Here is a 27523-nt window from a genome sequence, read left to right as displayed (position 1 = left end):
GGTTCTTTGTCCTCGAGATTCATCTACTAGCAAGATCATTTCTCTCATCACCAATCTCGACATACACATACTATCCATCATCCACCTGCTCCGCGTAACCATGGCCGTTCAGCCCGTCATTCGCCATGCCCGGCGCGAAGGTAAGCGAGCCATGTCTTTAGCCTCCACTTCACCCCTGACCTCCCGCCGATAACAAGTGAATACTGACATGTTCCACTTCCTTATTCAAGACGTCCCTGCCATCCTGTCTTTCCTCAAGGCCGGAGCGGCAGAGCAAGCCCCAGGCACCCAGATAGCCGCAACCGAAGCCCGCATCGCCGCCACCTTTCACTTCGACCACCCATCACACGCCAACCATTCTCCTCTACCTCCTCCTCCTCCTCCGCCACCCCAGACAAACGGACACCCATCGACCCCCTTCGTCTGGGCCCTCCTCATCATAGCACCCGAGACGGGCGAGCCAGCCGGCCACGCCATCTACTTCTACAACTACAGCACGTGGATCGCGCGCCCGGGCATCCACCTCGAGGAGCTGTACGTGGTGCCCCAGTACCGCCGGCGCGGCTACGCCAAGCTCCTGATCGAGGCGCTGGCCGCCGAGGCAGAGAGGGCCGGCTGCGTCAAGCTGGACTGGGTGTGCCTGCGCGACAACGAGCGGGCGTTGCGCTTCTACGACGGACTGGGCGCCGAGAGGATGGAGAACTGGATGGCTTTGAGGGCCGATGAGCAGGGGATTGCGAGGTTGGCGCGTGGTAATCGATGGACGGACAAGACGGGCTGTTCTTGAGTGGAGGATGTGTGGGGTAGTTCATAGAGACGTGGGCACTGTGATGTCAATATATCGACCTCTGCTTCAGTGGATCAATGCGATTCGCGGCAACGGAGTTTATTCATGGAAGTGCCACGACTATAACCTGTCAGTGTAATGCACCCAAAGACATTTCGCAAGAGGACTCTGCGCTACTGAGGTCTAGCCAAGCGAATGGCACCCCAGTAGGCCATGTAATCCATTCCCAGTGCCTGCTGCATATTTTTCTTTTGCTTTCCCTCTGTCCCGTTTCCTTCCCCCGCCACACGTCCACCAGCCTGCCTAAAGCATCGGCTCAGATGGCGAGCCTCTCAATCTTCTCCCGCAGAGCACGGATAGGTCCGGCGAGCTCGCTGGCCTCGTTGGCGTTGATGCAAGCGGCAATCACGGGGCGGCTCACACCGCAGGCGCGGCCGAGGGCGATCTTGGATGGGACATAGACGTAGGGGACGTTCTTGTCCTCGGCGAGGAGGGGAAGGTGCAGGAGGATGGCCAGGGGCTGGGTGTCCGCAGCCAGGACGACGACTTCGGCGACACCACGGTTCAGAGCCTTGGTCACTATTCGAGAGGGTCAGTCATACTGTGTTCTGTAGATGGTGGGGGGAAGAAGAATGGCGGCGGGAGGCGGGAGCGCGCCGGCTGCAAGCGTCGTTGTGGGAGTTGAAGATGCACAGAGCAGAGTAACCGGAGCAAGCGCAACCACCACGGAGAGAAATCGGCCACGACGTACCTTCGTTAGCGCCCTTCTTGGCCTGACGGAAATGAGTGGCCTGCTGGAGGAGGTCGAGGATCTCCTGGGACATGGTAGCGTCGGCCAGGGGCCAAGCTGCGATGCGGTCAGCGAAAGCGCATTGCGTAGGGATGAATAGGCATCCATGGAGTCGTACCGGCACTAGGAGGTTCTTGGGACATTTTGACAGGTGGGTGACTCGCCCGGAGGTTCACTGTCTAGAAGACGGTAGGAGTTGAATAATGAGGTGAGGTGGTGAGGTGGTGAGGTTGGGAGCTTTGGGAAATGTCTGGAAATTTTCTGTCAAGAGTTTTGGTTCATTGGAATTGGTGGAGTATGATGCTTAGTAACATCGGGCGGTGAGAGGTGCGACTATATGTATACCGTGTGGCACAGTATCTATACTGTACATATTTCTTCGGCTTGTCCCTCGTCCGGGATGAGATCCGAACCGGACCCCACTTGTTCCGTCACTCGGCCGGTACGTGGGGCTTAACTCTCATACTCATCCGCCTCGCCCTATATCAACGTTGAACATATTCGGCTCTGAACTATATGCTCAGGGAGGCTGTACCTTGCCCGAAATGTCTGATTCGTCAAACGGCACTGTCCAAGACAAAAATTGCCAGGACAAATAGCAGCATAACAGTGCCGACATCAAGGAGATTAGTTTGTTTGATACATGGATGAATAGAAAGCTAGGCGGCGCCTACCGTCGCGGAAAGACCTGGCTCGTTACATATCAGACACGTTCCAACTCGTCTAAGTATATACGTAATTTACATGTACTATCCCGTCGTCTCATAACCCGTCGACCAGTACTGACAGGTGAGCTTTTACAGTTACTTGCGGCACAGACGTCCCGTCTGACGCGTCAACCAGTCCTCCTGGCCCGAAATGTACCAGTCCTCGCTACCGACCGCAGTGGGGGCATAAAAGACACCCAACGGATCAATCTTCTTCTTCAGCGCGTAGAGCCTCTCGTAGTTGGACCCGAAGAACGACTGTCCAAACTCGGGATCCATGACGTCTCCCTCGTTCCCGTAACCGCCGCCGCCGGGGGTAATCGCCTTGAGCCTCGCCATGACGTCGTGCGTGACGCGCTCGTTGACGTCCTTGACCTCCTCGGGCGACGCGTCGGGCGCCCAGCTCAGCCCCGTGATGATGAACATGAGCGCGTCGCGCCACGCCGGGTTGGCCGCGCTGTCGGGCGTGCCGTCGGGCGCCGCGGCGTTGATGTTGTAGTGGATCAGCGGGGCGCCCTCCTGCACGAGCTCGCGGAGCGTGCGCATCGTGTCGTTGAGGAGCGCCTCGTCCTCCCAGTTCTTGCGCGGGATGATGCGCGACCCCGTGCGGACCTCGGCCATGCCGACGCTCTCGCCGGGGAAGTGGCCGCGCCACGCCGGGTAAAAGCTGTCGTACTCGAAGAATTCAGGCTGCAGGGGGAAGCCCAGCTCGGCCCACTCGTCGAGCAGCGGGCCCACCAGGTTCTGCACCTGGCACTTGGTCGCGTTGGCGATGATCCACGGGTTCATGGTCCAGAGGTACTGGCCGGGGCCCATGGGGAAGATGTAGGTGTAGCCGTACGACCTCTTGTCCGAGTACAGCGGAAACCGGCGCCAGTAGGCCTCGACGGCCTTCCAGAAGGTGTCCTCGCTGATGTTGTTGGAGATGGTGTCGATGGCCCAGGACAGGCCCGAGAACTTCATCTTGGGGTACACCTTGACCGTCATGGAGATGACGACGCCCCAGGTGGCGGCACCGCCGCCTCGGACGGCCCAGAAGAGATCCGGGTGGTTCCGCTCATCGACGGTGATGAAGCGGCCGTCGGGGGTCACCATGTCGATGCTGAGGACCTGGTCGGAGCCCAAGCCGGCAATAGGACTCAGGGGTGAGTGGCCGCCGCCGGGTGTGTAACCTCCGGTGACACCGACAGTCTGCAGACGATTAGCTTCCGAACCGAGCCTCACTCATAAGATCGCCAGTAAGGCCAGAGACAGGATACGAGGGACTGTGATGACTTACTCGGCACTCGCCACCTACCGCCGTGTACCCCTCGCGCTCAGCAGCCTCGTACAGATCCTGGACCTGGACACCGGCTCCGAGCTTGAAGGCCGGGCCACGGTAGCTCGGGGAGACGTACTCCTTGATCACCTTGATGCTGTTCATGTGGCGAGTCCAGATGGAGAGCGCCCCAGCGCCCGTGCTCTTACCGAGAAAATCGTGCCCGGTGTTGTGGACGACGAGGCGCAGGTTGAGGTTGCGGGCAAAGTTGACGGCAAGCTGGACCTGGGCAACGTTGGTGGCCTTGACCGAGTAGGACGGGAGGCCGCCGCGCTCGCAAGTGCCGCCGGTCGCCGCATTTTGGGGCTGGCACGTCGCGCCCTGGTAGAGGGGCGACATGACGGAGGTCGGATCATTGATGCTTTTCCATGGTCAGTTGCTGTCGTCGGATGGGACGGCAAGTCGGATGGGACGGCAACGTCCATGACGACTGACAAACGAAAGAAATACGCGGCAGCGCAACGTACTGAGTAGTAGAGAGTGTCCAGTTCTCGAGCAGGGCCTGGCACTTGGCCTCATCGTAATGCTTTCCCTCATAGCAGACGGCTCCGATGGGCACCGTCTCGATGAGAGCCCCGCCGGTGAGGAGGTTGAAGACCTGCCAGACCAGCTTTGTTGGGTAAAACAGATCGCCGGGGAATGTCTTGCATTTGAGCAAGTTGAGTAGCGAACGCTTCTGCTCGGCCGGCGCTCCGTCGTCAAAATAGAATAGTGAGACATTGCTCAGCTCGAGGTCGGTGAGGTTGGCGAGGATGGCGTCGGTGAGTTGGAACTCCTCCTCGGGAAGCGGATCGGAGATGGGGGCACCCTCCACATCGAAAGCGGGAGCGATGTTGGATTCGTCGGCCGCTACAAGATAAGCCGGTCAGAAAACGCAGTCCATGGGGTCCGGGGGATCGACTCACGGACGGCTTCACCATCCACTGTGATGGTTTGCGCGAGGACGGGGTTCAGCAGCGGATAGGCCGCGGCGAGCAGCCACACCAAGGAAGTGGAAGCCACCATCTTGAAGGAAGGATTGCAGACAAGGGGCAAGGGGGTTAAGAAACGAGTGAAACCCAGCGATGAAAAGTTCCGATGATGGACTCGGCGATTGGCCGCCCTGTGTCCGATCCGATGTGAACGCTCAAAGTACAACGTAAAGAAAGACTGAGGAGCGACATGTCTGAGACACGGCGGAGGCGAGCCGTGGTCGACTTTATGAGGATGGAAAAAGGATCAGAACTCATAATCTCCATCGTGGGACTGCCGACCATCCCTGTCCTTCTAGAGCAACCACCTGCCTTGGCTTTCATTGGCATCGTTGGTAATTTTAAGAATTCGGACCCATCTATAATATAGATCATGTCGCAATAACACGGCCAACGTGGCACGAGTACGTTGTACCGTTGAAGAAACGTGGTTGCGTCTTGGTAGCGAAGCAGCTTCGTGTCGAGATTCTTAGGCTATTTGCCTCGACGCAGAGGCAGAAGCCATTAAAGCCGGCGTTCGGGTGATGGGAGCACGTAAAGACGATAAACGACTATCAAGACACGAATTAATGTCAGCGAACATGTCTCAATCTTCATCGGTTGGCCTTTATTCGTGGAATTCAATCTTCCGCGTGCAACCCGGGGAACCGGCTTCGTCGTCCTCTGCAGATAACCACCGGCCACTAAGGCACATAAATTGCTCAGTGCAACATCGGTCGGGGATTTGAGAAGAGGACCCCTGTAAGGACCGGGGTCAACTGCCAGACCGGGCGGTTCAGGGGCATGATTAATTAGAAACCTGTGGTTCGGCTAATGCACCCGTGCTGCCGCCACAGATAGATGAAGAGACCACAACCGAGTCCCTTGAAGATTTCTGCATGTTGATGACTGGCGGTTGGTCCTCGACTCGAGTCTCTTCGACTTTGGATGGGTGGTAGACATGCCGAACAGTGTTCGATTCGCTCCACCACAACCCGAGACGGAAGAGAGTACCGGTACGTCAGGAGTCGCCTGGAGACAGCTCATGGCCCAACGGGAGAGCCTGAGAGGCATGATTTCGTGGCTAGGACGAATACTCGGAACTCGCGGATGTGAATCCTGATCGGACAAGACGGACGCCAAGCGATGCGAACCGTGGTGCGCCTCAGCCGTGTCCCCCACTATATTCCCCTTGCGCTTCTGCAACCTGCAGGTCTTTCAGTCCCGGTCTTGGCCAACAGCCATCCGCCCTTTAATGCTTCGAGAAGACAACTTGCTCGATGTTTTGATTTTTCGGGGACCCTTGTATTGGCGAATCCTTCGCTCCTTTTACTTTGGTCCTGTCTGTCGTGTGTGCGTTCTACGTTGTACGCACCGTGGTGCGGCGGCAGTCGGTCGAGGCGGCCCTCGATACAGGCTGCAGCTCCAGACATCTTTCTGTGGGTGTGGCTCAAAGTGTGAAGGGAATAATACAACGTACCTATAGTACCTATTGCCAATCTTTTCTCAAACCAGCTGCCAGCATATAATATATGCAGGGATTTGTTGGAGAAGATTCGAGGTCTTCCAAAAGGTTTCATAACCATCCGGCCAGCAACAGCCCGTTGGATAGTACAAGAATAAGGGGCTGCCGGCTCGACGTCAAGCAGCCCACTCCTTCTCCGTCCTTCTGCTGCCGTCTCATCTGACTCGGTCCTTCGCCCAGAAACAGCTGTATTCACTGCCATCAGGCAACAGACAGTTTCGAGTTGCGCCTGTGCCTCCGAGGCCATCGGATCGCCATGGTGTTATCTCAGAGCTCGACGCTATGGGCCAGGTCCGGTCCGCCGCCATACCCAGATGTGACCAAGATACCGACGCCGCCGTTGCAGCAGGCGGCCATTGGCATCACGTTCGCGTTCCCCTCGTTGGCAATAGTGATTTTTGGCATGCGAGCGTACATTCGGGTCAAGACGCGCACGTGGGGAATAGGTACGTGTTGAAGACGCCGGGAAGCGGTGGCCTTTGGACCCAGTGCGACTGGACGGACTTGTCTGGGCTGACAGCGTGGTTTTGCTTTCCAATAGATGACTGGCTATGCGCCGCAGCTCTGGTAGGTTCTCGGTCCAGTGGTCCACGACGAATGCCTGTCGCTCTTTCTTAACAAAACACGGACTAGGTCTTTTCCATCCTCATGACGGGACCTCTCTTCATGTGTGAGTCTGCTGCTGCACGGGTTCCATCGTGATACAAGTCGAAAGCCTAACGCACGCGCGACGTCAGTTATCAAGCTCAACTACTTTGGATGGAGAGCCGTGGACGTACCCCCCTTCGACCCCATCCCCGGGTTTTGGTGGAACTTTCTCGTGCAAATGTTCTATAACCCCGTCCTCGCCCTGGTCAAGGCGTCGATTCTCGTCTTTCTGCTGCGGCTCGGTGGCCACAAACAGTCGATTCGCTACGCCATCTTCACCCTCCTGGCCCTGAACGGCGCCCATGCCGTGGCCATCTTCATCACGGCGCTGCTGCAGTGCCTGCCTCTGGCGGCCAACTGGGACTTTTCGCTCCGCATGGACCCCGACACCCGATGCATCGACAATTCGTTCCACGTCATCGCGTCCTGTTTGACCATCTTGACCGATTTCCTGGTTCTTGCGTTGCCCTTTTGGATCTTCCTGGGGCTCAAAATGCGCTGGGCTGCCAAGGTTGCCGTTATTGGCATCTTTCTCATGGGTTCAGTGTGAGTTTGGTCCCGTTCTTCGATTCTGGTTTTCCATGGCCCTCGCTAACAGTTCTCGTAAACATAGTGTTGCGATTGTGGGAATCATTCGCGTTGTCGGCGTGTACAACATGTTCTTCGGAGAATTCGATCCCGAAGCCGACCTGTTCTATGATATAACCGTCGTCTGGGCCGTCGTCGAAGTCAACCTGGCCATCATCTGCGCATCGTTGCCGGCCATGAGACCCCTCTTCCGACGATGGTTCCCTTCGCTGTTTGGCGGGAGCACCAATTACAACGACGGCAGCCGGGGCCCCTACTACGGGAATGCCTATGGAAGCGGCATGGGCCGATCGCCGGGGAACACCCTCAACTCAGTGTCGAGGAAGCAGGACGGAGACGGCGTCATGCGGCTCAAGGAGCTCCGACCCAACAGGGGCCATCACCTTACGGAGATCACGGGACGAGGAGACTCGCCGACGGGTTCGGAGGAGGAGATGGTGACGTACAACGGGATAATGAGGACGACCAACGTAAATGTCGCGTACGAGACGTGTTCGAAGAGGAGGAGCATGGCCACTAATGAGTCGCTGGTCTCGACTGAAGATAAGGACGAGGGGGCCTTACCCGTGCGGAATCCAGGAACGGCGCTATAGCGTAGCCCCTGGGGCCGAAGGGTCAAGCTTGTGGCTTGTCTGGATGTAGTAATGTCGTAGGAAAAAAGTCCCGGAAGGAGGTAACAGTAGCGAGGCCATGGCCAAGTTGGCCGAGGACTTACTTTTGTGTGAGACGGTACTTTGTACTCAGTTTGACAGGTGACCAAGCACGTGCAGGCCCCTGGCGAGACGGTGTGGGCGGTGTGAGCGGTGAGAGCGGTGAGAGTCGGTGACGGAACTTCGGAAGAGTCTCCATGTAACTTGTAACTTGGGCCGTTGGACAACCCCTAGGCTCTGAACCAAGGGCTGATTATTCCCCCCACGATGTGCTGTATGATGGCCATGTCGTCCAGCTTCCATGCCTTCTCTTGTAATGGTTCCCGTGGTAAGTCATGACACCACGTCCGATTGAAAGTCTTCCATGCGGGCTCAATTGATGCTGTGCAGCTGTTCTAACCTTTACCAGGCAGCACAATCGTCGACGGATGACGACAAACCACTTCTCAGCCTGAATTTCAGGCCCAGAACGCCATTTGTATCTACGCACATGCGATCAACTTTACCGAAATTTCCTGGACATTCCTGAGTCCTGGTGGCAACGGGCAACTCGATATCAATCGTCGAGGAAAGAGTGATATTTTTCTTCAGGTGCCTGATGTATGACCACAGACGACAGTCTGTTCATGGGCTTTCGCTTTGCGTATATTGGGGCAAACAAACAAGGACACGATGACCAAGGCAGAATTCGGAGAAATATCGTAGCTAGACGATTTATAGGAGCAGGGTATGAAACCGACTTGAAGTGCGCAGAGGACCGGGACATCGCTGAATCTCCTGGATTGCAAAACTTTAGAGTTTAACAGTTTAACCATTACGAAGTCACCGTCAACCAAGGAAGCTGATGACATTTATCCTTCAGTACTCAAAGTGAGATTCGGTAGACTTTGTGAAATTCTATCCTGAATTAGTCCACGTCAATACAGCAGTATGGTTCTCCCATTTGTCTCTGCCGGGAATTGGCCAGATGGACGGAAGGGCAGAGGATGGAATTCGAACCAAAGTATCAACAAGGCTAAGACTACAAACAGCTGGACATTGGATGATGATATACACAGGTAAACCAACCATCAGAGGTGCACGATACGAAGAAAGCAGTCTGGCAATCATAAAGCAAGCAACGAATCTGTTTCCTTGTAATTAGAATTGGGTGCATATGGCTGTAAAGTGTCAATGGATGTCGTAAATGCAGGGAGGAGTGAATACAGTTCTTGCTATTATGACTGCAATAACCTGGCAACTAGAATGTATGGAAAGAGCAAACACTGTCCAAGGCGAAAGTGTGAATCAAAAGTACAAGAGGTCAGTAGGCACCTTGAACAAAGAGGCAACTACCAAGTGATAGTTGCAAACTTCAAATAAAACGCAACCACAGTAAAGAGCATAAACAAGGACGCGCGCTTTCCAAAACTCCCGACACAAGACAATAGTAACTGCCGTCACCAGGACAAGGACGCGTTCTTTCTAAACTCTCATAACAGGCAAATCAGTAGATGCCTTCACAGGCAGATCAGTAAGTGCCATCACCCCCACCAGAAGAACAGGATAAATAGCAGGCCACCTCGTCCAAAGCGCACACTTCAACCTTTCACTTGCCATCACAACTCAGAGTCAACGTTGACCAAAATCCAGGTTGACTTTCCCAGACACTGCCTGCACAAACTCAAGCCCAGACAGTTCTACTCTTTTACCACCCTTTATCTCCACCATCATCATGCTGCTCAGCAAGCTTCTTCCCATCGTGGCTGCTGCCGCCACGGCTCACGGCCAGAAGACCGAGTACTTCAACGGCTACAAGTACATCCTCTCGGGCCCCAAGAACCCTGCCCCCAAGGCCGAGTACGAAATGACCGGTGCTCACACCGCCATCGGTCTCCTCCAGGAGCGCCTCGGCCACAAGGCTCTGGTTGACCTTGCCAAGCCCGAATTCGACCACCCCAGCAATGACTTGCTCAAGGCCCTCCCTCTCATCAAGGAGCGCATCGGCGCCGACGGCCTCATCGACCTCCTCCAGCCCGACATTGCCGAAGCTGACGACTACTGGCACGACGTCATCAACAAGTCCGGTTCCGACTGGGTCGACGCCAGCGGCCGCGGTGTCGCCTTCCTGCCCAACATGACCGCCGAAATCATCGCCGGCTGGTGGCACTCCCCTCTTTCCGATGCGGCCAACAACGCTGGGAACCCCGAGCACTATCTCAAGCAAACCAAGCAGATCTCGCCCGGCGTCCTGCGCACCGAGATCCTTGAGGGCTGGGGTGGTGTCACCACTCACTTCACCATTGAAGACTACGCCATGCCCGCCAACCACCAGAAGTGGCCGTTCCTCCACAAGAATCCCGATTTCCCCATCCAGGCGGCCGGTGCCAAGACCCTTCTCGACGGCACTGTCTTTGGCATTCTTCACATCTCTGTCCGTGACGTTCCCGGCGAAGAGTTTGGCGAGGACCAGGACGGTGTCGAGATTTACGCCTCGGTCTGGTATGGTGATGGTGTTGACGACGACCACCTCGAGGAGGAGCGCCAGCACATTATCACCGAGATTGTCAACCTCAGCCTCCAGGCCCAGAATGATGTGGAGGATGGCATCTTTCCTCCTCGTTACTAAGAAATTGAGGGATTGCTGACGTGTGAATTGGAGGAGGATGAATCGTGACGGATTGGATGGGGCGAACTGTACTTTGTACCTCGATGGTAACGAGATCTGACTGCATCCCATTCCATAATACACCCATAGTACTCACATGCGCACACATATCCCAGGTCATTATTCGTACATGGTACATGATCTGTTAAAAGAGCTGCCTGCGTCTTATTTAGAAGGAACAGTCCAGGTGAAAAGTCCAAAGTGGGCCGGCGGGGCCTTCCAGTTGAGTGAAGCGGTACTTGTGGGTCCTACGGAAGACCACCAATCAGGCAGACGGTAGTAGCCGTCGCAGGAAGGACCGGACCCTGTGACCACTTAAAATTAGCGCACCTCCCGTTTTCTCTTGCGCCTTTCTGCCATGGCCCAAATCTCGTCCTGTCAAACTCCATCCCCCAGAGAATATTATCTGTCCTGTACTCGAGCAGGCATGTTCGTCCTGTCTAAATGAACCCCGGTGGAGCGGAGGCTGCGGAGCCTGGTTGTTCGCTACCCGCGTCGCCGATCCGCAGTGCGCACACAAGCCGCTCCGAACCAGCCCCGGACAGACATGACATGCCGCCATGATAATGAAGTCGAGGAAAGATTCCCTGGCTGAATATTACATGCAACAGGCCTTCGGGCACTTCCAGATCTGGCTGGTTACCTTGAGTTGACTGCTCCGACTTATTGCGATGCCCGGAGACTCGCTGAGTGGATTGGGCCCTGGCCTCTACAGAGCTGATAAGGACCAGGGAGCCAAGATTCTACGAACGAAGAAGCTCACTTCCCGACTCCCCTAGCGGCTGGAGGAGGTGCTATTTCTGATTACTGTCCGCCAGAACCCAGCCGGGCCAACCATTATGAGTAGGAGTACGACCTGGGTCTTCGTGGCATCAATCACCCTCTTCTAATCTTCTCCCCCTGCCTTTAATATCCGGACCATGCATTGGCCGTGCAATGATCAGCGGTTACCTGTCTCGACGACGACCACAAAGCCATTCAGACGACACTGGACTTTTATGCGGGCCTTTTGACACGCGAAAACTGAGTCAAGATCCACCAAGTTCACAAGTCACGCGCTGCCCATTCGTTTCAAAGACGACTGTCGACGATTTGTATGCCTTCCATTCGTCCCCAGAGCAGTACGTGTAACACGCCTCCCCTTGGGATGACAGGCACTCGATTCTGACCTAGCCAATCTTGCGGCTGCGTGGCTGCACTGTTCGCTACTACACTTGCAGCCCGTCAGCCACCATGTCACACGTGCGAATCGCGACTCGGCATAGCGAGCTGGTCGGTCGAGCCACGAGATGAGTGTAACACGCCGCACGTCGAGGCCTCCTCCACTTTTGTGCGGGTATGCCGTCTGTAAATAGCAACCGCCCGAGTCCGACTATCGCTCATTACCACCTCGCCTTGCGCCGTGGCTTTGGCATTGCACTGCCCAACTGCCCTGCCCTGCCCTGTCCTGCCCTGCCTCTACCTTGGTGCGCAGATGCCCAGTGTACATGCCACTGATGTTTGCCTGAGGGCAGACTTGAGAGACATCATTGATGCAGGATTTGGGTCAACAAACATATTTGCTTCACAAAGAGAGTGGGTGAGGGAGTGAGAGAGAGACCTGAGCTAACGGTTTGTCCTTGCAAGATTCTCGATACTCGGGATTCTACCCCGGTCCAGTGACTCGATACCTATTGGCGACAAGATGAAAGCCTGTCAGCTTGAGCGGTATAATGCGAACGTCCCAATCGCAATGAGTGCTCGGAGAAATACGTATCACGCAGGCGGTGCTGTAATCAAGCTGAGCTGTCAGCCCGCGGCCTGGCGTTGCCGCAAAGATGACGAACTGTGTTCGGGTTTCCGTAATCACTCCCGCCCCTCCTGATTGTGATTAGTCTCCAGTACCGTCCGGTCAGCAAGCCAATCCTTCCTTTCTCGGTTCATATCTCTTTGTTCCACGCCTGGTCACCGCTTCGCATCCTCTGATTCCTCTCAATAGTCGGTGGTGAGTGGCAGGCCAGCCAACCTAAGACACTGTCTCTTTGATGAACCAATAAGCGACAGGGGTCGACTCAACGCACGGAGAGAGGCCCAGTTGTCAGGCAGAGAGACAAACAAACCTCTAGCTTCCCTCGTGCCCTTGGCAATTATTCCAACTCGTCGGGTTCGACACAAAGGACCCTCAGGGCATGGACAGCTGATCGCCCGGCTTACATACAATGACACCGGGCCTCGGCACCCAGCCCGAGAGTTGTTGCCCTGGCCGATTAGGCAACTGATGGTCATATACAGCGTAAGCGCCTTGCAAAAGCCGACAGTCGTCATTCTGCCTCTGTTAGATTAGCTTGTATGACGTTGGAACTGCCTTTCGAGTCTCGAGTCCCGAGCCCCAAGCCCCGTCATGCATGCAGGTGAGACCCGCCTCTCGCCCTCCTTCATCCTCTTTGTCCTTTTGAGCCGCCGACTCGATCGACACTACCCGAGCCAGGCTGCCAGGATACAGACGACCCCGGCCGTGATCGATGCCCGTTTATATCAACAATAGCTTCTCAACAATAGCTACTCAACAATAACTTTCCAAGAGTTTGCTTACAGTATCCTTACCAAAGTTTGCATCCACGAGACAAAGAACGCTGGCGACTGAGCCGGCCTTCAATTACCATCACACACAAGACGTTCAGCTGTACGCCCGAGTCGGCGAGTCCAACAGAAGACAACCCCCTCCTCGCGAACTTGCCGGTCATGGGGCCTGACCATCTCCGGAAATGGGTGTGAGAAGGCTGCGATGTATTGGTTGAGTCTCCTGGTATTGTGCCTCTGCCGAATCGTAGGACACCTCCAGACTGTCGGACCGTCCCATACACCATGATCCCGAGTTGGAAAGGGGGCCCAGTTCCTGCATCGATTCAGTAACAAACCGGGCTTCCAATGGTCAGATTCGATGGTGTCTAGGGAGCGGTGACACCGTTTTTGGCCGTAATGGTGTCCTGAACTGGGAATGAGTGCCGGTGGGAGTACATGTGGCGTCGAGCACTGTCTCCAAAGACCCGATCTGGAGGGGGGGCTGTTGTTGCGTAGACATCAGCGCCCTGTTCACCAGAGTCTTTGCTGGCCCCCTTGTCTATATTAAGACGATATCATGCCATCAAAGTCGTGGAGGTTTGAAACTGCCCATCAACGTCTCTTTTACCACTTTGACCTATATAGGAATTCTCCCTTCCACGTCCCGGCACTATCAGAATGGGAGCATTCGACACGCCCAGTATGGATATCCTCGACTCGTACCCCGAGTACAAGGGCACAGACGTCCTCGACACCATCCGCGCCACGGAATACAGCTACCTAGACCAAAACAAGCAAGTCTACCTCGATTACACCGGTGCCGGCCTCGCAGCAAGATCGCAATACCAAGCACACGAGAACCGGCTCGCCAACGCCGCCTTTGGAAACCCACACTCGGTCAACCCGACAAGCGAAGCCGCCACATCCCTTGTCGAACGCACCAGAGTCCGCGTACTAGAACACCTCAACGCTTCGCCTGATGAATACGCCGTCGTCTTCACGGCCAACGCCACGGGCGCCACCCGTCTCGTGGGCGAGTCCTACCCGTTTCAACGTCGCGGGCGGCTGGTTCTGACGCTGGACAACCACAACTCGGTCAACGGGGTCAGGGAATTCGCCCACCGGCGTGGTAGCAAGGCGGTGTACATCAACACGCAGGTGCCGGAGCTCCGCATAGATGAGAAGGACGTCGTCGCCGCACTGCCGGACCGGCGCAGGGGCCGCGGGCAGCGCTGGAGAAGCTGTCTTAACATCAAGAATAACGGCGGCGGCGGTCCCGCGGGAGCCCAAAACAAGAAAAAGAACGGGTTGTTCGCGTTCCCGGCGCAGAGCAATTTCAGCGGCGTCCGGCATCCGTTGTCGTGGGTCTCGCTGGCGCAGGCAAGGGGGTACGACGTGCTCCTCGACGCGGCGGCGTTCCTCCCCACGGCCAAGCTGGACTTGTCGGCGGTGAAGCCCGAGTTTGTGGTGATGAGCTGGTACAAGGTGATGGGCTACCCCACGGGGGTGGGGTGTCTGGTGGCGCGACGGGATGCGCTGGCGCGTCTCGCGCGGCCGTGGTTCTCGGGCGGGACGGTGCGGGCGGCGACGGTGGGGAACGGGATGGAGTGGCACGTCATGGCGGTGGGCGAGGCGGCGTTCGAAGACGGGACGGTGAATTTCCTCTCCATCCCGGACGTGGCTGTCGGGTTGGATTTCCTGGCGGGTGTCGGGATGGACGTGATCGCGACGCGGGTGAAGTGCCTCACCGGGTGGTTCCTGGATCGGTTGGGCCGGCTGGAGCACAGCGACGGGTCGGCCATGGCGAAGATTTACGGACCGACGGACGTCGAGTCCCGCGGGGGCACGGTGTGCTTCAACCTGGTGGATGCGCGCGGGCAGATTGTCGACGACAGGCTCGTGGCGGCCGAGTCGGCGGCGGCTGGGCTGTCGTTGCGGACGGGGTGTTTCTGCAACCCCGGCGGCGGGGAGGCGGCGTTTGGGATCGACGAGGAGGCGATTCGTCGCGTGAGGGCGTCGGGGGAGTGGTTACTTCTGGAGAAGGGCCTCTCGCTGCCTTTTATGCCCATCATGGGGGCGGTTCGCGTGTCGTTTGGGTTGGCTTCGACGACCAGGGACGTTGACCGGTTCTTTGAGTTTGTCGAGGCGACGTATCGGGATCGAGTGACGACTGCCGAGGGGCTTGCGCCGCGCCAGGGATGTTGAGATGATTTCTGACTGTGTACCAATGACCAATGATACCATGTTTCCGTCGCTTGACTCGATGCTTATGTCGTGATCGTGAGTCGTGACTCGGAATCGTGACTCGGAACTCATTCCACCACGATGCCCCTGGTAATGATACGATGAACCAGTCGTATGAACTAACCCTGGATCAAACATCTGCATGGCACGCAACAGACAGGTCAAGATGTCGGCTGGCCATTCACTTCACCAAACTCCTTCCTCAATACATCAAAGTACAAATCATCACGCAGCGCCTTCCCCTCGTACACCTCGGCATAAGGGAAAGGCGCCGTCTCGCCCGTCCTCACGTACCCGCGCCTCAGATACCAGTCGATGAGCTCGGTCCTCAGCCAAATCACAAACATGTCCATCCTCGTGGCGCGCCAGCGCTCCCGGGCGTACTCCTCGGCGCGGGCCAGGACGCGGCGGCCGACGCCGTTGGCCTGCAGGGCCGGGTCGACGGCGAAGAGGCCAAAGTAGGCGGGGCGGCCGTCGGCGGGGCGGGACGGGTCGGGCTGGCTGACCTGCACCTCGCAGCAGGCGACGAGGGCGGCGGTGTCGGAGTTGGTGGCGATGAGGACGACGCCGTCGGGGCGGGCGATCTTGGCGGCGAGGGCTTCGGGGGAGATGCGCTTGTCGTTGAGGAAGGCGGCTTCGTTGGTCCAGCCGGCGGCGGTGCGGTAGGCGGTGCGGATGAGGGGGAGGAGGAGGGGGACGTCGGCGGGGGTTGCTTCGCGGAAGGCGAGCGGTGGTGGTGAGGTGGGTGTGCTGCCCATTGCGAGGAGGATGAGAGGAGTGAGACAGACGACGGACGAAGGGCTAGGGTGGATGACGCGATTCGAGGTGCGAGAGGCGAGTTCTTGTGTGCAAACTCGTGGAATACAGTTGATATTGGAACGTGGAAGAGACGTGGAAATTTTCTGCCTTCGGATCAGATGCCTAGACCATCCGGTCGGAGGAAAACCGGAGCTTGGGCGGTTTGATAATCGGATTTCATTGGGAAGTTGAGTTGATGGCGCGTCGGTCAGTCCCTGTTAAGTGAAGGCGCTAAGACTATTCGGGGAGGTGGTAAGACTGAATCAGCATCAGAATGGGGACGGTAAAACGGCGCGGTACATGATGATTTACCGGGTTCACAACCAGGACATCGCGAGTAACGTCGTGTGCAGCATTTTGACAACGTACAACCAGTTGAAGATTGAAGTTTTTGAGCCGATTTTACACTAATCTGTTATTCGGAGGCTAGTTATTCCGCCCCCAGGGCTGGCCTTTAGAGGCGTACGTAGGTACGTACGTTGTAGTTACTTATACACTGGAGACTTACTGAGCCACCGGTGCCGGATTATCGGGTATAGAACAGTCCAATCAGGGCTTATTTATCGCACGGCAGAAAAGGCACCAATCTCGTACTTCGTATGTGGATCGCACGTCACGTGATAGTAATACACGCTAGGCAGCTACGGATTATTAGCGAGTATTATTAACTCCTGTCCTTTACTCACCGCCACCTTTCAAACATTCCGAGGCACGTATCCCGGCAGTAGAGGCGTGCCCAGCTCATTTTAATCGCATCATAATTAACGTGCCATAGGGCTTTAGTCAAGCGCTCTTAGGCCGCGAAGGTTCAGTCTGACAGTCTCAGACTTCTCGCAAATCCCCATCAACTATCACCACCACAATGACAACTTACGAATACTACAACCTTGACGACACGGTCTCTTCTTTTTCTTTGAATCCAATAAGCCTGTGACCAGACAACAATGTGATGAGTTTGCTCTTTCCCGGGCTGGCGGTCGGGTCAATCCTGTACCGATACAGGGTGCGTTCAGCTATACGGTGATGGCGGGACTAAACGGTTCCAAGCTCTTATGATTCCAAATTCGATGCCCTGGCCAACTCGCTGCCATCTCAATTCGCATTAAACTTGGACCAAATCCGAAAACAGCGTCCCTCACTCCTCTCAGGATCACTCCCCTTTGTCCTTGGCCACGGAGACCTCTGCGAGATGAATATACTCATAGACCCCGCTACGATGCACCCACAGCTTGGCATGGTAGTCGACAGTTGGACTAGTCGGATCTGGGAAGAACGTGGGATCGACTCCATCTCGGTAATCGGGCCTTCGCGGTCCTAGGCTTGCATCTCTCTGTTGCCAGTCAGTCTAAAGATGCGACCGTGGACATCTGAAAGGTGGATATCCGTGAGCTCGCAGGCTTGGTCCTTGATCCACACCCTCGAACAGATGCGGACAGTCCCGAGCATGACGTTGCCTTCATCAAGCTGAAAGTGCCCATGGGTGAGATGCCGAATATTGATGGTGTTGAGTGAAGGATATGACAATTCGTGTGGGTTCCGGTACTTTTAATGCTAGCATTTCCTTTATATTAAGATGTATTTCTACCTGCGGGGCTTATGGCGATCTTATCCAATCATAGTATGTCGACAACTAAACACGTGTATCGGAGATTTACACATTAATCTCAGCCAATCGCTAGGCGTCGTTTGTGGCTTGCATTAGCGGGTCACTAGCGCGTTTTTAAACCGCGCGCCGAAGCTTCGGTCCCTCATTGCCAGACGCTCCGCCATCACGACTTGGACACTAATTATATCAAGTCGAACAAGAGACTTTCAACTACACTCATCATTCCTCGAACGAAGAAAACAAAACGCATGGCTTCAAAACAGGAACAGTAAGAGAGACGCACTCATTAACCACCATGTTCAAGCCCTTTGCGGGCGAAAAAGACCATACTGTCCGTACGGTAGCTACTAGCTATACTCCCATGCCTCCATCAACCATCGCAATCCAAAATAACGCCAAACCCCAACGGCTCACATATAAATCAGAGCCTCCTCCGTTACACCCCTCCCCTCCTGCAAAGCCGTAATGACCAACTCGGAGAAGCGATCAAGATACCCACCATCGGACGACTCCTCCAGCGTGTAAGGCGACGCAACATCCTGGTCCAAGTTACCCTTCGCCACCTCGCTCCCCTTCCACTCGTCCCAGAACTCAGTGAATCCCTGCTGGGTGGGCTCGGTGCCGGTTGCCTCGATTCGATCAGCGTAGGCCCTGAACGCGTCGACGTGCGCCGGCAGCAGTTCGCGTCCGTACATGTGGTGCACCACCACCGAGTGGACGTACAGCGGATCCGCCATGTACTGTACCCCGTGGATCATTTTCTGCGTCTCTCCCTCCCCGACGAACCCGCGCTTATGGAGCCTGATGATCGGGGAGAAGAAGGACAGCAGCGGGTCGTCCGTCGGCCAGGACGCGGGATACAGGGACTCGTCCATGAATCCGCCCAGTTCGTCGAGCGCACCCGGCCGGATACACCAGCGAAGACCCAATTTGAAAGGCTGGGCGAGGAAGGCGGCGCCGCTCCCAAACCCCTCAGCCTCTATACTCGCCGAGACCCATTCCACGGGCTCCGTCACCCCGAGCGCCTGGTTCAGCGGGTGCGCCAGGACGTTGTACTTGAGCGCCTGAACCATGTGCAGGCTCGAACGCTGCGGGCAGGGAACGACCGCGCTTTGCGAGTTTGTCAGATAGACGTCGACGGCGTGCTGCAGATCACGGGGGGTGGCGTCGGCGGGGCACAGGATATTGCCAAGCGGGGAAACGAAGCTCGCGAATAGAAACTCGACCCCGAAACGCGGCAGAAGGTGTCCCGGCTTGGCCAGGTTCATGATGCAGCGGTTGAGGTCCGACGCCTTGTTGCCGGTCAGGCGGGTGCTGCCGCACAAGGCGAGTCCCTTGCCCATGCGGTGGCGCAAGCGGTAGCCCTTCCAGGCCAGGGGTGCCATCCACGTCCGCGCCGTTTCGAACTGGCTCTTGCCGTCGGCCCAGGCCGCAATGTCTTTCTGGTCTTCAGTGAAGTGGAGCCGCAGTTTACCCTCGTCCCTGTCCAAGGTGATCCTGACCCAGATGAACTCGGGGTGGTTTCTGTCGGGCGGGAAATAGACGACGCGGAAATGCTTCGAGGAAGGTCGCGCGTCGTTTGGCAGCTTTCTGATGCTACGACAGACGTGTCGGTGGAAGGGTTCGTCCTCATCACGGCAGAGGCGAGAGCAATATAGGGCGTGTCCGCAGGACGTACAGGCGGCGGAGTCGGAGAATTCTTTGTCGCAGAGTATACAGTTGAAGACGGCATGGAAATCAAGGAACTGCAGGTCCTGGTTGACGCTGTCGTCGTCTTTATGGCTCATGCGAAAATTTAACAGGCTTTCGGCGACGTATAGCGACTTGGTGTCAGGGTTCACGATGGGACCGCCGGCAGAGAAGAGCTGGAGCTCCAGGCTGACAGGATGACAAGGGACTCGCACCCGAACGACAGAAAGAATAAAAGTTAGCAGGGAATGGCTGGCAAATCGGGCTACGATGGGGGGTAAGATGAGAGTGCATACATGATGATGTCCGATGCTGTGCCAGTATCGCAGGAGTCCCACGTCGGAAGGTGATATGAGTCGGCGAAGCCGATCCAGTTTGTGGTTGGCGACCACCTCAGCATTGCCCCGTCGAAGCATGGCAGACGTAGTTACGCTATAGGTACGGTTCCCTAATCGCTGATTGAAATCTCAAGGGTCGTTGTCAGAGTCGGCGTTCTGGAGTTGGCAGGGGATAGAACTGATAGACGTTGGGCTTGATGTGTTATGTTTATGTGTGTGTATGAAGTAGGAAGGAGATGGAAAAGCCAGATGATAAAAATTCAACCATTCAATAGGTAGGAATAGAATATAATACGAATAAGGATGATTTCCTTGTTGGTCAGACTTTCCAGGGGACTCGGGAGAAGGCGCACGGGGAAGTCAAGACTCAGAACTATAGATAATAGCATGGGCCATTCTACCATAGATCCTTCCGTTCAATCATTATTTTAGCCATTCACTAGATAAAGTATTTAGCAGAGCAAAGGACAGAGACTGGTTAATTGATCACGCCCGGTTCATGGTGATCCAGTGGATAACCGTGTAAGTGGTGAATGCTAGGTTGTGTATTTCCACCTCAGAACAGCACCAGTAACATCGACTTGATCTTGAAAGAATATAACAGGCTCTTATCTGGCTGGTCTTTGGACATTTAATTTTGGGAGGAAAAAAACAGGTAAAAAAAAAAAAAAAAAAAAAAAAAGAAAAAAAAGGAAAAAAAAAAGGGCAAAGGCCGTAATGAAAACCACGACAGTCACCTTCATTCACGGCCAGGGACTCTGGAAACGCAGCAAGCTGACTATCTTTATCGATTTCACATCTTCTCACACATATTACCTGACAAAGTAAATGACCTCTTTTTCATTCGCTTTTCTATTCCTATGTTCTCTCTATCAAGACGGCTTCGCTTACCCCCGCTCTACCCCTGAACCCCTGAATCTGAGCCCCTGAATCTGAGCCCCTGAATCCTAAAGTCGAATAGGCAAGAGTCCAACCATCGCCAATGCTGCAGGCAAATTATATACAAACGCTGCGAAATCTCAAATGAAAACAATAGTTATACAACTTTCCTCTCGCAAGTAGTGGCCAGCTTCCATTCCATCCTGCAGTCCCATGTCTTCCCACTCACGGTCTGCGTTTGGAGGGTCCAACAGCAGACCCCCAAATAAGAGGATCCTTCTCCTTCTCCTTCTCCTCAATCTCACGCTGTGCTCTCTCCATCTCACGCCTTTCGGCTTTCTCCTTTGTCGTTATGAGCTGCAACTTCGGCCACCCCGTCTTCTGAACGTCGTCCGTCTGCTGAGCTTCTTTCGTCGCCTGGGGCTCTGCCGTCGTCTGAGGCTCTTCCGTCTCACGTTCGTCCACCTTCGGAAGTTCATCCGCCTTCTGAAGCTCCTCCGTCTTCTGAGACTCCTCTGTTTCCTGAGGCTTTTCCGTCGTCTGGGGTTCTTCCGTTGTCTGAAGTTCGTCCACCTTCAGAGGGTTGTCCTGTGGAGGGTTGTCCTTCGGAGGGTCGTCCACCGGAGGGTCATCCTTTGGAGGGTCATCCTTCGGAGGGTCATCCTTCGGAGGGTCGTCCTTTGGAGGGTCGTCCTTCGGAGGGTCGTCCTTTGGAGGGTCGTCCTTCGGAGGGTCATCCGCCTTCTGGAGCTCCTTTGACTTCGCAGCCATCTTCTCAGTTTCCTGAATCTTCCGACTTGACTCCGCCTTTAGAAGAGGCGGGAAGTCTTCTTCCGTCGCCAAATTCACCTGCTTGTCTGGAAGAGGCTCCCAACTTCGTACTTTTCGGGATCCCCACGCTGCCTGCTTGTCCCCACGAGACTCCCTCTTTTGCATTTCTTGCGTCTCCTGCGTAGCCTGCGTACCCTGCGTAGCCCCAAGAGGCGGAAACTGGTCCATGCCAGGAGAATGCTGCTCCCGTTGGTTACCACGTGTCGACCGGGACCACGAGTGCGCGCCCCTTCCCCTGCCGGAACCCCTGTACCTGGTGTCCTTTCTCTTGAAATCCTTCTTGTCGGTGCCGGTACTCTTGCTGCTGGTGTTCTTGTTGCTGGTACCCTTGCTGCTGGTGCTGACATCCTTCGCACGAAATCTGTCATACTTGTCCCAGGGGCTCCGGCCAGAGGATTCCGCCGCCTTTACCGTCGGCTTCTGGGGCTCCATTTCGACGGGAGTATTGACCGTGGCCACCTTCTTCTTCGCCGGCACAACCTCCCAGGGGGAAGACTCTTCTATAGCCGTTTGAATATCGTTGTCCGGGATGCAGAGCGCGCAGTCACAGCTCCATTCGTGATTTTCGGGTCCCGTTGCCGCCTGGAAAACAGCCTCGTCCGGCTTTTCCTTTTCTTTCCCTTTACCAGAATCTTTGGCCTTTTCATGGACGTTGTTGTCGTGGACTTTGGCCTCACCAGCGCCTTTAGCTCCACTGCCTTTGACTTCATTAACTTTATCAGAAACATGCGGAGAAGGTGCACGGGGTCCCTGCTTCTCAACGACGGCCGGACGCGACGAAGAACCCCTTGCGATAATTACTGGGGCCCGGATGGGCGCCTTGCCCTTATTGTTGTCTTTCTCCTGTTTGTTCTCCTCCGTCGTAGGGGCGGGAAGCGCAGCTGAGGGAGGGTTCTGAGACGAAGAAGGACCCGGCACAGGACCAAGCGGCTCCTGATGCAAAGGATTATGCGTGTTGGAATGTTGCGGCTGTGTCGGAGATACAGGATAATTTCCCATGGGGCCGTGTTGGCTCTGAGGCTGAGAATAATTCGTCTGGGGGTAATGCTGATTCTGATTCCAGGGTTGATTCTGATTCCAAGGCTGCTTCTGATTCCAAGGCTGCTTCTGATTCCAAGGCTGCTTCTGATTCGGTTGACTCTGATTCGGTTGACTCTGATTCCAGGGCTGATTCGCATACTGTCCCGCAGGCAAAAGTGGATTTTCGGTATACCTATGGTACGCCTCGCTCTGAGGATGATATCCATACTGCTCCTGAGAGAAAGGCGGCCCTTGGGAGAAAGGCGGCCCTTGCGGGAATGAAGACCCCTGGGGGGGAGGACGTCCCTGTGGGAATGAAGACCCCTGGGGGGAAAGACGTCCCTGTGGGGAACGAGGCCCCTGAGGGGAAGGACGTGTATGATGGAAACGAGGACCCTGAGGGTTAGGAGCATTTGCCGTATGCCCATCTTTCCCATGGTCTCGAGCATTATTCCGGGAGGGGTTGTGCTGCCGTTGAGGCGTAACCTGCTGTTGAGGCGCAAGCTGCTGTTGAGGCGCAAGCTGCTGTTGCGGCGTAAGCTGCTGTTGCGGCGTAAGCTGCTGTTGAGGCGCAAGTTCTTGTGGTAAAGGAAGTCCCGTATCAGGAGGACGCGACTCCTGAACTGGAGAAAGGTGTGGTACAGTGTCATGCGGTTCCTGAACTACAGGAAGATCTGTTCTGGGGGGAATTGTCTTCTCCAATGTAAAAGTCGACACAGGGCTGAACGGCTCCCGAGGTAAAGGGGGATCCGTGTTGGGAGCACGCGGCGCCTGAGACGAAGGAGGACCTGATGCAGGACCAGGTGGCACCAAGGGTAAAAGCGCATTCGTTCTGCGACAAACCGGCGACAGGGACAGGGAGGGGCCTCGACCATGTACAGGTTGACGTGATTCATGGGGCAACGGAGTACTCGGGGCAAGAGGACTACCGGGCTCCCGAGAGACGTCAAACGACTGCTGGGGGCTTCTCTCTGCCAAATCGTCCCGCGTCTGCTGAGGTCTTTGCTCCGCAACATCGTCCCGGGGGCTTCTCTCCGCAACAGCGCCCAGCGACTGCTGGGGCCTTCTCTCCGTAACACCGTCCAGCGACTGCTGGGGCCTTCTCTCCACAGCATCGTGCCACGACTGCTGGGGACTGCTCCCCGGAGAAGCAGGCTGACTCGACACGCGCATCGTAGATCCGTTGGCGTCTCGGACGTCCCGCGGTGTCCGAGGTCGAGGTGGGTATTGAGGCCGCCTTGGAGACACATTCCGGGGTCCGGCGCTGGGAAGTTTGCCCTTGGCTGGCTGAGCGGGTAAAGCCAAAGCTCTGTCAGTGTCGTGGCTGGATCCCGCTTTATGGCTCTCGGCGGACACTTCCGGAACGACAGGTTGCTGAATCGTCCGGGGTTGCTCGGGCTTCTGGGAGAGAGCATCAACTTCGACAGACATCCTGCTCGCCCACCTCCTCTCTGCCTCCGCCATGTCCAAGCGCCTCTGCTCGGCATCAGCCTCCATGCGTTTCTCAAAAGTCTGACATAGCGCGCCCATGGTCTCGACAGCACGGGACAAGGCTTGGTTCTGCTCCTTGTAGCGGGCCTGCTGGGCCTCGACCGACTGAATTGCCTGTTGGGTTACCTGACCGTTCTTCTCCGCCATGCTGGCCACGGCAGACGAAAACATGTCGGTGGCGGTCTTGCTCTGGGTGACCAACTGGGACACAGTGTCGTGCATGAGCTGCCGGTCTCTCCTCGCCTTCTCGGCGTACATCCTCTGAAACTGCATCATATCCGTCCACTTCCTGTTGTCGGCATCTTGCATCCTGCTGATAACCTGGGATATATGCTCGGAATGGGCGTCCTGAAGCTGCTTCGCAAATAGCAGCATACGCTCGGTAGTCTGCAATAACAAACCGTCGGATGCAGAAGTCGCAGCTACAAGAGACTCCTTTCGAGGCTCCTCGGACAGTGAGACCGGAGCGGGGGCATCTACAGGAAGGGAGACCGGAGGAGGAGTTGGAGCCCGAGCTGGACCCGGTGTCGGCGGCCGAGCTGGAGATCCATCCGCCGGGATCCCTTCGGTCGGGGCCTCCTTGGCTGGGGTCTTCTCGATCGGGGCCTCCTTGGCTGGGGTCTCCACTGGGGTCTCCTCGGTCGGGGCCTCCTTGACTGGAGTCTCTTCGGTTGGGACCTCCTTGGCAGGGGTTTCCCCTGCCGCGATATTCTTAGCCGCAGCCTTCTTTGCCGCTTTCCTGGCCGCCTTTTTGGCTGCCTTCTTGCTCGAGGTCTTCTTGGTCGGGATATTCTCTGCCGGAATCTCCTCGGCCAGTTCCTCCTCTGCTTCCCTCTCATCTCGTGGACCCTCGGCATCAGAGGGGGCGGGAAGGGGCTGTTGGGCAGCAGCAGCGGCAGGGGCAGGGGCAGCAGCCTCGCGGCTCGCACCGTCGTCGGCCCCTTTTTTTTCGGGAATAGGCTGAAAATAATAGTTTCTCCATTCCTCGAGAGCCTCCCTACGAGGGGACGATAGCCCCCTCGCAAACTCGGGGCCCATCATGTCGTCGAGGTACGCGGTGGGCCGCGCTCCCTCGTTCGTCGCCCGTTTTTCGATGAGGCGGACAAAGTCCCACCACTCTCGAGTGTGCATCGGGTATCTGCCGAGAGCTGTAACGATGTCGCAATGCTCGTTGAACAGGTCTATGTGGTCCGGAGTGACCCTGCTAGGAGGTTTGTTGTGAAGGACGATGATGCTGGGGGAAGAGAGAAGCACATCCTTCACGGCCGCTTTTCCCTTTGCCCGGTCGCTGCCTTGGGGGGGTTCAGTGCCAGTGGCCCGGCAGCAGAGGTTGACCCAGCGCATCGAGGATTTCATGGCGGTTTCGTAGCTCATGGCGTCGTCTGTGAGGCAATCCACCAACTTTCCGTTGGAATCCAGGGGAGTGGCGGGCCGTAGAATCCAGTCCACGCTGAGATCGCGAGCGATGTAGCAGGGAGTTTCCTCCTCGCCGCAGCCATCTGCTGTCGGCATTGTGACGGGGGAAACCTGGACAGCTTCCGTGGTTTTCTTCACGTCGACCCCGAGTCTTCTCATGATGCGGTGCTTAGTGCAGTTGAGTTTGACTGCCCAAATCTTGGGCCCCGGGTAACGATCTGCGTTCACCAAGACGGAGTTGAAGTGGTGGTGGTGGAAGTAGTCGAGTAAATAACGAAAGTCGCGAGCCGAAATGTCGTCGACACCGTCGACTTGGACGAGGGCTTCTCTAGTTTCTGCTCCAGGGCCCTCACGGGTGACTGTTGACCCTGCTGTTCTTGGACGCGTCTTCTTGGTGACGGGCCTCCAGGCGTAGGCCACGTACGTTCCCCGCCAAGCACACATGTGGCCTGGAGGTGCGGTGGAAGCAATGCTCTTGTTGAATCCTTCCTCGGAGTCAGAGAGAGGCCGGGAGCAAGCCAGGGTGATGGCATGTCCGACCGTTTGCCTCCTGACACTGAGGCCCATGTTTACGCATGTTTGTTGGATGACCGGTTGATCGTGATTGTCCGATGTGTCTGCAAGCTCAGCTTTGGGTTCGACCTTGGATTCAACTTCGGTCTCAGCTGCAGGTTCGACCTCGGGCTCCGTTGCGGATTCATCTTCATCAACTTTGGATTCAGCCCCACGCTCGGCGGCTTTGGGTTCCACCGCAGACCCAGCTTCACAGACTCGGGGCTCAGTTCCAGATTCCCCCTCAGCCTCCGACGCCATCGAGATTGTCCACGTCTTCTCATCGACCTTGGCCCATGAAAGTTCGGGAACGGGCTTATCCAAGGGGAAGACGATGACGCGTCGATGCGAGGGCGAGGGCCGAGTCTTGTCTCGGAACTGGGCAAGCTGCTTACAGAGCTTCACGTGCCCTGGCAAATCTGCGTCCTGGCAGTCCACGGAACAGTAGACCGCCTGGGCACAGTCGGGGCAGGTGACGTCGTTGTCCGCGGCGAGGTGGCAGCAAATACACCGTTGCTTGCCCAACACGTCGGGCTCGCACGAGGCGCCGATATAGCCGCCGTCGTGGACGGGAATGTCGAAGGACACCATCTTGACCGGGTCGCCAGAGGTAGAATGCGGTAAATCTGTTGCTGCCTTCTGCTGTTAGCATATCTATAATCCCATCATTGTTGCTTTATACTGCGTAGATCCCAAGGAAGGCATACTTACTGGTCCTACAGCCTCTCCAAGTCTCCGGGAATCTGACCAAAGCTCTCCCAGAGACAGCCGAGACGTGGCTTCAGATCGTCAGCTCCAGCCTGGCTGCCTGGGGGATTCTAATATTTCGAATCGATCAGGAAAAGCACATCACAGTTTCGAGAAACCAGAATTTACCTTTTCCACTTGTTAAAACTATTCAAAAATAGCAAGCTGTGCAGCATAGAAGGATATGGATAGAATGTTGAGATGGGGTTGACAAGGGAAGGTTTCTTTTACTTTGAACCCCTTGAGTCCCTTCCTCTTCTCTCTTCTCCCTTTGTGTACCTTGATGGAACATGCTGTTTTGATAATGCACGTGGTATTCCATGCCCGCTTAGTCGTGGGCATGGGTACCTTCCTTATAGATCGTGAACTCTATAAGCCAGAGAGGTCTTGCGTGTGGGGGATCGTGAAGTCCCTCTGGGGGGCCCAGTAGTCACATGTCGAGTCGTCACGCGGCCTGTTAATTTACCCCCTATCTCAACTAAGAAAAGACATATCAAGACGTGAATAGAGTATATTAATGTATATAGTCTTTGGTATCTATAGTTAATTCTTTTAATCTCAAAGCATATAAGTAGTGGTTATTTCTATTTCTATATATTCTTTAGTATAATCCTCCCTATATAAGTGTTAAAAGTAGTATAACAGGTATACTCAGGGGTAATAAATCTTAAAGTTATCTATCTAGGTTTGGAAGTATAAAGACTATAAAGGACCGTCTCTTAACTCCTGAGGGTAATATCACTATATCCTCTTTATTATTA

General features: G+C 55.8%; 12 protein-coding genes across 12 annotated transcripts; 5 read left to right on the top strand and 7 right to left on the bottom strand.

Moving 5' to 3' along the window:
• Positions 1-100: 100 nt before the first annotated feature.
• On the top strand, positions 101-787 carry ACRALDRAFT_1073196 (uncharacterized protein; the record flags this gene model as incomplete). The annotated part of the gene is made up of 2 exons (XM_071018076.1): positions 101-140; positions 231-787. The coding sequence occupies 2 exons, from the start codon at positions 101-103 to the stop codon at positions 785-787; spliced, it is 597 nt and encodes a 198-aa protein (XP_070870928.1).
• Positions 788-1103: 316 nt separating this feature from the next.
• ACRALDRAFT_2030551 (uncharacterized protein) lies at positions 1104-1720 on the bottom strand (the record flags this gene model as incomplete). The annotated part of the gene is made up of 3 exons (XM_071020665.1): positions 1104-1366; positions 1539-1634; positions 1696-1720. The coding sequence occupies 3 exons, from the start codon at positions 1718-1720 to the stop codon at positions 1104-1106; spliced, it is 384 nt and encodes a 127-aa protein (XP_070870927.1).
• Positions 1721-2188: 468 nt separating this feature from the next.
• On the bottom strand, positions 2189-4750 carry ACRALDRAFT_1053237 (uncharacterized protein). The gene is made up of 4 exons (XM_071015769.1): positions 4508-4750; positions 4070-4451; positions 3564-3963; positions 2189-3475 (listed from the first exon to the last, which is right to left on the bottom strand). Exons 1-4 carry the CDS (start codon positions 4605-4607, stop codon positions 2381-2383), a joined length of 1977 nt encoding a protein of 658 aa, XP_070870926.1. The 5' UTR covers positions 4608-4750; the 3' UTR covers positions 2189-2380.
• Positions 4751-4969: 219 nt separating this feature from the next.
• On the bottom strand, positions 4970-6113 carry ACRALDRAFT_2038112 (uncharacterized protein). Its single transcript, XM_071020849.1, has one exon. The coding sequence runs from the start codon at positions 5983-5985 to the stop codon at positions 5734-5736; it is 252 nt and encodes an 83-aa protein (XP_070870925.1). The 5' UTR covers positions 5986-6113; the 3' UTR covers positions 4970-5733.
• Positions 6114-6137: 24 nt separating this feature from the next.
• On the top strand, positions 6138-8226 carry ACRALDRAFT_1083819 (uncharacterized protein). Its single transcript, XM_071019518.1, has 5 exons — positions 6138-6523; positions 6619-6644; positions 6711-6747; positions 6815-7271; positions 7339-8226. Exons 1-5 carry the CDS (start codon positions 6334-6336, stop codon positions 7904-7906), a joined length of 1278 nt encoding a protein of 425 aa, XP_070870924.1. The 5' UTR covers positions 6138-6333; the 3' UTR covers positions 7907-8226.
• On the bottom strand, positions 7929-9073 carry ACRALDRAFT_213825 (uncharacterized protein; the record flags this gene model as incomplete). Its single annotated transcript, XM_071024142.1, has 10 exons — positions 7929-8023; positions 8064-8193; positions 8230-8271; positions 8306-8334; positions 8380-8445; positions 8485-8548; positions 8578-8753; positions 8797-8819; positions 8880-8994; positions 9046-9073. The coding sequence occupies 10 exons, from the start codon at positions 9071-9073 to the stop codon at positions 7929-7931; spliced, it is 768 nt and encodes a 255-aa protein (XP_070870923.1).
• A 604-nt stretch (positions 9074-9677) lies between these two features.
• ACRALDRAFT_1073192 (uncharacterized protein) lies at positions 9678-10571 on the top strand (the record flags this gene model as incomplete). Its single annotated transcript, XM_071018075.1, has 1 exon — positions 9678-10571. The coding sequence occupies one exon, from the start codon at positions 9678-9680 to the stop codon at positions 10569-10571; it is 894 nt and encodes a 297-aa protein (XP_070870922.1).
• A 208-nt stretch (positions 10572-10779) lies between these two features.
• Positions 10780-12914, bottom strand: ACRALDRAFT_213823 (uncharacterized protein; the record flags this gene model as incomplete). Its single annotated transcript, XM_071024141.1, has 15 exons — positions 10780-10858; positions 10941-11021; positions 11061-11353; positions 11432-11466; positions 11562-11633; positions 11659-11751; positions 11780-11823; positions 11851-12068; positions 12098-12125; positions 12166-12215; positions 12274-12435; positions 12495-12537; positions 12559-12580; positions 12641-12770; positions 12816-12914. 15 exons carry the CDS (start codon positions 12912-12914, stop codon positions 10780-10782), a joined length of 1449 nt encoding a protein of 482 aa, XP_070870921.1.
• Positions 12915-13853: 939 nt separating this feature from the next.
• On the top strand, positions 13854-15356 carry ACRALDRAFT_2115034 (uncharacterized protein; the record flags this gene model as incomplete). Its single annotated transcript, XM_071023719.1, has 1 exon — positions 13854-15356. One exon carries the CDS (start codon positions 13854-13856, stop codon positions 15354-15356), a length of 1503 nt encoding a protein of 500 aa, XP_070870920.1.
• A 200-nt stretch (positions 15357-15556) lies between these two features.
• On the bottom strand, positions 15557-16495 carry ACRALDRAFT_2023411 (uncharacterized protein; the record flags this gene model as incomplete). The annotated part of the gene is made up of 3 exons (XM_071020136.1): positions 15557-16236; positions 16276-16408; positions 16484-16495. 3 exons carry the CDS (start codon positions 16493-16495, stop codon positions 15557-15559), a joined length of 825 nt encoding a protein of 274 aa, XP_070870919.1.
• A 297-nt stretch (positions 16496-16792) lies between these two features.
• Positions 16793-18143, top strand: ACRALDRAFT_213820 (uncharacterized protein; the record flags this gene model as incomplete). Its single annotated transcript, XM_071024140.1, has 10 exons — positions 16793-16805; positions 16903-16925; positions 17020-17091; positions 17148-17200; positions 17241-17487; positions 17568-17673; positions 17703-17720; positions 17813-17877; positions 17952-18067; positions 18104-18143. 10 exons carry the CDS (start codon positions 16793-16795, stop codon positions 18141-18143), a joined length of 753 nt encoding a protein of 250 aa, XP_070870918.1.
• A 66-nt stretch (positions 18144-18209) lies between these two features.
• On the bottom strand, positions 18210-26606 carry ACRALDRAFT_1073189 (uncharacterized protein; the record flags this gene model as incomplete). Its single annotated transcript, XM_071018074.1, has 2 exons — positions 18210-19677; positions 20935-26606. 2 exons carry the CDS (start codon positions 26604-26606, stop codon positions 18210-18212), a joined length of 7140 nt encoding a protein of 2379 aa, XP_070870917.1.
• Positions 26607-27523: the final 917 nt, after the last annotated feature.

This window comes from Sodiomyces alcalophilus (genome assembly GCF_042370955.1).
Source record: "Sodiomyces alcalophilus JCM 7366 unplaced genomic scaffold ACRALscaffold_11, whole genome shotgun sequence".
NCBI classification, from domain to species: Eukaryota; Fungi; Ascomycota; class Sordariomycetes; order Glomerellales; family Plectosphaerellaceae; genus Sodiomyces; species Sodiomyces alcalophilus.
Note: the sequence above shows the minus strand (reverse complement) of the source record. Positions and strands in the feature narration are given on the sequence as shown.